Below are 7,541 nucleotides of genomic sequence, written 5' to 3' on the forward strand. Positions count from 1 at the left end.
CTGGCAGTTTCCCCTCCAAATATTAACCAGGACAGACCCTGCTTAGCTTCATGTTGAGGTCAGGCAGAAAACAGGGCCTTCAAGGATATTTAAAATCCTGAAGGTAATATTATTGTTACATAATATGTTATTTAATCTGTTCTATATCATTTACAAAACAATCCCAGACAAATTAGAATCCTCCCCCCAATTTAAAGCTGGTAGATTTTTCTGTTTCAAAGTAATAGGAAACAGTTGCTTTACTATGACAGATTAAACAGTATACTTTATAACAAATATAGCCCACGTTCCTTTTTTTCACTGAATGTATAGGGGGTGATTGGTATGTGTGAGAGAGAGAGAGAGAGAGAGAGAGGGGTGAGGTTCTCAAGCTGTTTTCCATCCAAACACTGACACGACTGAGATATGCTTAGCTGCAGCATGGTAGATGCATCATTTGCCTCCAGGCCATGCCACAGGAAACATATGAAGCTGTTTACAAAAACCATGTCAGCTTCTGTCCCAGACAGCTTGATAGTATGTTTTGCTACTTGGCTGTTTTTAATTTATTTTTTCACCCACATATAACCCTCTGTGCAGAAGCAGAAGTCCCTTTCCACAAAGAGCCAGTATCTATGCTGTCTCCTCCTTAGATATCTTGGAAAAGTGGCCCACACATGAGGAAAAGAGTAAAAGCACAGTCCAAAATTACCTCCACAGTGGTAAAGTCGCATACATTTTAGAACAACATTAAAATCCCTAAGTTTTATAATTCTAACAGCTTTAAGAAGACTGTCAAGACAGATCTCTTCCGACAGGCCTTCCCTGAATAGCCCATTTGGTCCCATGGATACAGATTATTATGCAGAACACCCAAAAATGGCCCATCTCTCTACCACTGTTTGTTTGACTGTTTATTCATTTGACTGTTTGATTTGTTTTAATGGTAGTTTTATTGTATGTTGGGAGAGAGGGAATAATGGGATATAGTTTTACAACTGCATGATGTATTTGATATTCTATTTTATTGTGATTGTAAGCTGCCTCGATCTGGTGGAAGAGGTGGGATAAATATATTATTATTATTATTATTATTATTATTATTATTATTATTATTATTATTTACAACTAACCATCATCAAATGGGTGGGTATACTATTTCAAGGTGAAGCTCACAGCTCTCAGACCATAAGCTCCCACTACAATTAGTCCTACAGAACAAAATGCTTCTGAAGCAAAAACCCTTTATTCATATTATATGCAATATGTTCATGAACAACAAGAAACAGAATCATGATACTGGTGCAGTACCTTAAAAACCTCGTATTTAAGGCACATTTCATACTCTTATGCTGGGCTCACAAAGACTCAAAGTAAGAACTGCTTCAAATTGTCAGAAAGATGACAGAATGCAATTCTACCACAGAAGCCAAGTTAATCTGTTCCTGAACACTAGCTTACTGGAAGATGGCTTAGGAATCATAACCAAGATGCTCAATCTTTGTTGGGGAACAATAAAAAAGAAAAGAAATAGAAATGTCATAATCCTTTCTCATGGCTTCCATTATTCCTCCTCCTATTCCTCTCCATGCCTTGCCTATGAGATATTCTGAACTGACACACTTATGCTTATAAGACATGCCAGAACTACTTAAACAAGGAATTCTGAGGAAGGAAATAATAGATATTTCTACTGATAAGGGACCTGGAACAGATTAAGCCTGAAATACCCCTGGAAACCAAGGCCACATCATAAGAAGGCATGACTCATTAGAAAAGAAAATAATGCTTTGAAAGGTGGAAGGTAGCAAAAAGAAACGAAGACCACATGCCAGATGGATAGACTCAGGTAGTGAGATTAAGGGCCTGAATCTACAAGAGCTAAGCGTGGAGGACAAAGAAGCTTGAAGATTATTATTATTATTATTATTATTATTATTATTATTATTATTATTATTATTTCTATCTTCCTACCTCTCTCGATGGATCGAGGCGGGATCACAGCAAGTTAAAATTACAATTAAAATGATTAAAACCACAGCTAAAAACATAAAAACATAGGAACATAAAAACATAGGACATAAAACATAAGCATTGATCAATCACGGGGTCAGCTGCTCTCGTTCCATACTAATGGTCTTCATAGGAGGTCAGGAGGATATGCGTGGCGAAAAAGCTCAGTCTTTACCGCCTTCTTGAAAGTTTCCAAGGATGTAACAAGGCGGATCTCCTCTGGGAGTCCATTCCATAGTGTGGGAGCAGCTATACTGAATGCCTTTTGGGAATGCCTCATCCACAGAGTCACCATGAGTGAGATTGACTCAAGGACAGTGGACAACAACAAAGGGACCTTAATGTATTGGTAGAATACACTTTACATATATAAACTCCCTTCCATATCCAGTCAAAAGAGAACTCATGCAGCAAATCCGGATAAAACCACTAACTACTTTAGTTATTAGAGAGTCACTGACTGCCAGAAAAGACAACACCAACTGAGATAGAAAAATAGTATGACTCAACATAAAATAGTATATAATAGGTACAGTACATAGCAAACAGTCTTGAAAAAAGATGAAGACACTTAGGTCAAATCATTCTGCAGTTCAACACTGCACCAGCATCAGGGAGTATTGGGAAGGAAAATCCACCTCAAATCCTGGAGAAGCAGCAATGATAAATACTGTCTCATTCCCTCTATGTTCACAAGTCAGTCCTACACATAAATCAACTAAAAAACACACAGGGTGCTAGTGCAACAGTGCCATGGGCTAGTGTTATGCTATTGTGGCTCAGCTCTAAATACTGAAGAAAAAGGATCAGTGGAGACATTCACTGGAATTCATATTCCTCAACACAACAGAACATAAAGCCAAGACAAAGCTCTAAGGAATGCTTTAGCATTTAAATAATTGGAAAATCTATTTACCTGCGTAGACAAGATACTTGTCCTGGAAATATCTGTTGAAGACTGACATATACAGTCATTAACAAAGTAATAAAGCATGCATAACAGTTTTTTTAAAAAAAAATAAGGGAGAAAAAACAGATCTGTTAAGCAGAGATGAAGGGAATTTTAAAACTTTAAAGAAAGCTAGAAATATAAAGTGAAAGATTAAAAGTTGGACAAACAGCCAAACCCCCCAAAAAATTATGAAAAGAAAAACTGGATGTTTTTCTGCTAGTGAAGATCTGGGATACTAATCTGCTTATATACAGAAAGAACATTTAAGAATATTGCATGAAAACTGACATTATTTAAATATGTACTTATTTATTTCATTTATATATGTTGCCTTTCACCTGGCTTGGGCTCCAGGGCAACTCATAAACAATAAAACAAAAGTAACTAAAACATAGTAATAAAATTAAAACACAATTGAAATATCACCATTTTAAAATTATACATTTAACAATATAAAATCAGTAAAAAGCATACAATGGGGGTAGCTATCACTCTCTGCACCCCTGCAAACAATTAGTCATTAACAGCCTTCTTAAACAAGAAGTTCTCTGCTAGCAGGTGAAAGGAGAGCAGGAAGGGGGCCAGCGTAGCCTCGCCTCCAGTGGAAGGGGATTCAAGGGGTGGGAACAGTAACTGAGTAAGGTCCCATGTTCTCACCAAACAAGCCTATGATGGTGGCAGGACTGAGAGAAAGCCTTCTCCTGAGGATCTTAAGACTCTGGCAAGTTCATATAGGGAGATACTGTTAGCGTTGGTTGTGCAGTGCGTGATGTGTCACGCTGATGTTTCGCACCAGGATCACCACCTCACAAGTGACAGACAGTTGCGTGCAAACTGGAGAAATGCCTCTCCCCTTCCAAAAGCTGACAAAAGAGACTCTAGCCAGATGTCTCTTCCTGAGGCTTTTATTCTTCAGAAGTTTCACTATGTACAAGGCTATCTTACAACTCCAACACCATCCACAACCCACACTGTGACTTGAGGCACTCCCCTTTTAGTGTTGCCAATGTGGTGACTTTCACATGAAAACGGGGACTTTTCAGAGCCTTTGGTGTGATTTTGGTGATTGGTTTTAATGGTAATTTTGAGAGTTGAAATAAATATTTGGTGAGATATGGGTGGGGATTTGGTGAGTTTTGGCCAAACGTTTGGGGAATTATCTTCGAGGCTTGTTGGCAACACTGCCTTTTATAGCCAGGGCTCCATGTGGCCTTTTTGGCCCTGCCTCTTCCTCCTGTGTCACAATAATCTCTGTCCCTGTCCAGGGTGACTTTGCACTTTTGCAGCACTTTACTCCACTTGATGACCATCATCTCTGATGTCACTTCCCATGACTAAGCACTGGTGGAAAAATGCCTTGTCATCATGGCTGACAGTGACCCCATGTTGTCCAGTCACTATTTAAATACCACATTGCGCATTTTCTCAGGACTCTGTGGCCTGTTACAGACAGCCAACAATACGGACTTTCATGGAGTCTGCAATTAAGTCATATAGATATTACAGGTCATCACCAGCACTTCCAATTGTGCCCAGAAATGAACTGGTTTTTGTTCCAAAAAAACCACACAAGAACCAAGGGGGATTCGGGTGTGGCTGGGCTGGGGAGAAGCCTTGCTGAAGTACCCTGCCATACCCAGAAAAGAAACTGTTTCAACAAAGGAGTGATATGCTCCCTATAACTGGCCCAGTCAGAGTTCTGGCCACAGTATTTTGTACTCACTGCAGAGAATGTACATCTGGTCATACTTGTGTTAAATCTAAGCCTGAAATTAAAGCACTGGTTGGAGGTATTTTAAAGCAGAGCTAATCAAAGTGGGGAGCTGTGGACCAGTGTTGATTCATGGAGCCATTGGGTGCTGGTCCACAATAAAGTTTCCAGGACAGAAACAAACAACTGTAGCAAATGGGCACAAACACATTGCCGGTTCCTTGCATGTGCAGTGTGGAATCTGCTGGTCCCCCACATCACATAGTTTAAGAAGTACTGTTTTAAAATAAACAAGTAGGCAAGCAGTGCAATCCTTTATATGTGTATGGAAAAGCATGGTTCATGGAGTTCAGCAGAGTTAATACATGGAAGAGTGTATGAGACTCCAGCCAAAGGCTTTGATCCAATGCAATACCCTCTGTATTTGTGCATACCAACATGAAAGCCAGCAACCTAAAGTTTGAAAACACTTCTGTTATATTGGGGTGGGGTGAGGAGCATGCACTAAATCAGCACACCAGCCACCCACAATCCATAAAAGCTACACCAATGGCACACTGATCATTCTTTGTCTGGTGTAGTTTAGTGAGGCATGTAATAGAGAGCTCTGGTAGCTATAATTCAGCAGAGATGCCTAGAGCCCTATAGCAGAGAATTCTAAAGAGACAACCAATTTACAAATCCCAGGATTCTATAGAATGTAGCCATAGAAGATCAAATGGTAACATACTGGTAGAACTATACAGTATACTGTATATACAGTGGTCCCTTCACATTTGCTGAGTTTAAGAGCACAGGGCCCCTGTGAAAGTAGAAAAACTGCAAATAAAAAACTTTATTTTTTTTTACCTGCAAGAACAACTGTCTAGGAATCTCTAGGTTTGCCAGCACAACTCTGTAGTCAACATTTGCCAGAAGTTGACCACAGAATCATGAGAAGTGTTTACTCTAATAATCTCTTGGTCTTCCAGCTCAACTATTGTCAACTTTTGGCAGAGTTGCACTGGCGGACCTAGAGATTCCAAGAGAGAACTTATTTATCAAATCCACAAATAATCACATCTGCAAATGTCAAAGCTGCAACTGTGGTGGGCCAACGATATACTCTTAAGTATACTGTGCTGACTGCTGGTGAGGGGGATAAGAGATTGAAAAGGATGCTGAGGAGGGGAACTGAATAAAATAGAATATCATGAAGCAGTACATGGCTGGCAGTCAAACTGCAACATTTTGTTAGAGATCCCATTTATCTTCTCTTATTACTGACCTTCCACTAGTTGGTCTAAGGTGGTAATCTTTTTTGCTCCATCAATTGTGTAGATTGTTCTCACACCCTGGGGCAGATTGACATTATCAGAGAGAGTTCGGGTCAGATCAGCCAGCAGGGCCTCGAAAGACCTAAACCGATCAGGAGATATGGCATACACAATCCCTTTGAAATACCGGTCACCATTGCGATAGAAGCGGACTTTCTTAGCTTTCTTCTCAGAACTGAGGGTCTGTAGGGTGCGGGTTCGGTAGAAGCTGCAATGAGCACTATGGGTTGGGCTAGGCAGGCCATTCACCCGTGACCCACGGCTGTACCGCTGTGCTTTATCACGCTCATCAAAGTGTTCCAGCTCCATATCTCTCCCAAAGGACATCTTGAATGTTAATCTGGAAAAAGAGGGAAAGAAGAGACATAGCAAAAGCTGATCATTATACTGTATGCTGTAATTATGCAGCTACAATATTAAATGGTGAAAATCAAGTGCTCTTCTAACAACCAGTCAGCATTCGTTCTTCTCTTTTGATGATATCTGAAGATTTTGCTTACAAAAGGTGAGAGAGAGAAACAGTCAGCTAGCCTAAGACAAATATTTTACATAACATTCAGGGAGGAAAGGTTCCTCTTATATTTAACTATAATTTAACAACTAGTATTCTCTTTTTCTTATTTTTAAATATAAACATACAACATAGAAACAATCCAATATCACCTCTGCATAGTATAAATATCCACATGTGGGCCTACACTTTACTGAGCAATATATCCTCCCCACAACTTCTTGTAAAGACCCTTGAGTTGCACTGCATGACCATATCATGCTATGCAGCTAGGGATGCCATAACCCGGCGGCCCCCATGACAATCACGCTTTTGGGGGGCCCCTCACGGTCACGGTCCGGTTTGGGGGCCCCCACGTCTTGTTCCCGGTTCGGGATCCGCTCCTCCTGTGGCCATAGTCGCTGCCGCTAATGCGGCTGGCTGCTGCGCCAACCCACCTCCTCCTCCTCCTCATGGTGGGCTGGGCAGCGCCAACCCACCTCCTCCTCCGGCTCCGCCTTCCTCCTCCTCCCCGGCGGCAGAAGCGCCGGCGCCACCTCGTCAGGGCTTGCCCACCCACGCGCGCTGGGAATTGACTATATTTTTTTTGGAGAAGTAACTACAACTCCCCAAAAAGTAAATTTCCCAGCCCACTTTGAATGGCAGCACCGCCGCCACCTCATCAGGGCTTGCCCACCTGCGCGCGCGCATGGAGCTCCAAAACAGGAGTTCATCCCTTGCTTTGGCCATCCAGCCATTGGCCAGCTGCCCAACGAGGACGGGCTCCTCGGCGCGCGCCGCCCAGGCCTCAGCAGGGGCCAGCAGCAGCGCGCGCGCCTGCCCATCTTCCCTCCGCATGCACGCGCGCACGCCAGCCATCCTGAGGAGGAGGAGGGGAGGAGAGGAGGAGGAGGAAGGAGCTGGAGGAAGGGTGCCTTGAAGGGGCCAGGGCAGAATTGGGGCAGAGGAGGAAGAAGGAGCCAGGGGAAGGGTGCCTTGAAGGGGCCAGGGCAGAATTGGGGCAGAGGAGGAAGAAGGAGCCAGGGGAAGGGTGCCTTGAAGGGGCCAGGGCAGAATTGG

The 7,541-nt window shown here is 42.3% G+C and overlaps 1 protein-coding gene across 1 annotated transcript in view; it reads right to left on the bottom strand.

Moving 5' to 3' along the window:
* Positions 1-7,541, bottom strand: part of DCLK1 (doublecortin like kinase 1) — a 340,507-nt gene that overhangs the window by 316,661 nt on the left and 16,305 nt on the right. Inside the window, exon 2 of the mRNA XM_042457105.1 lies at positions 5,923-6,311. Within this exon, the coding sequence (XP_042313039.1) occupies positions 5,923-6,298 (376 nt within the window). The 5' untranslated portion in view covers positions 6,299-6,311. The remainder of the gene's footprint in view (positions 1-5,922; positions 6,312-7,541) is intronic.

The sequence above is a fragment of the Sceloporus undulatus genome, chromosome 3 (genome assembly GCF_019175285.1).
Source record: "Sceloporus undulatus isolate JIND9_A2432 ecotype Alabama chromosome 3, SceUnd_v1.1, whole genome shotgun sequence".
Classification (NCBI taxonomy): Eukaryota; Metazoa; Chordata; class Lepidosauria; order Squamata; family Phrynosomatidae; genus Sceloporus; species Sceloporus undulatus.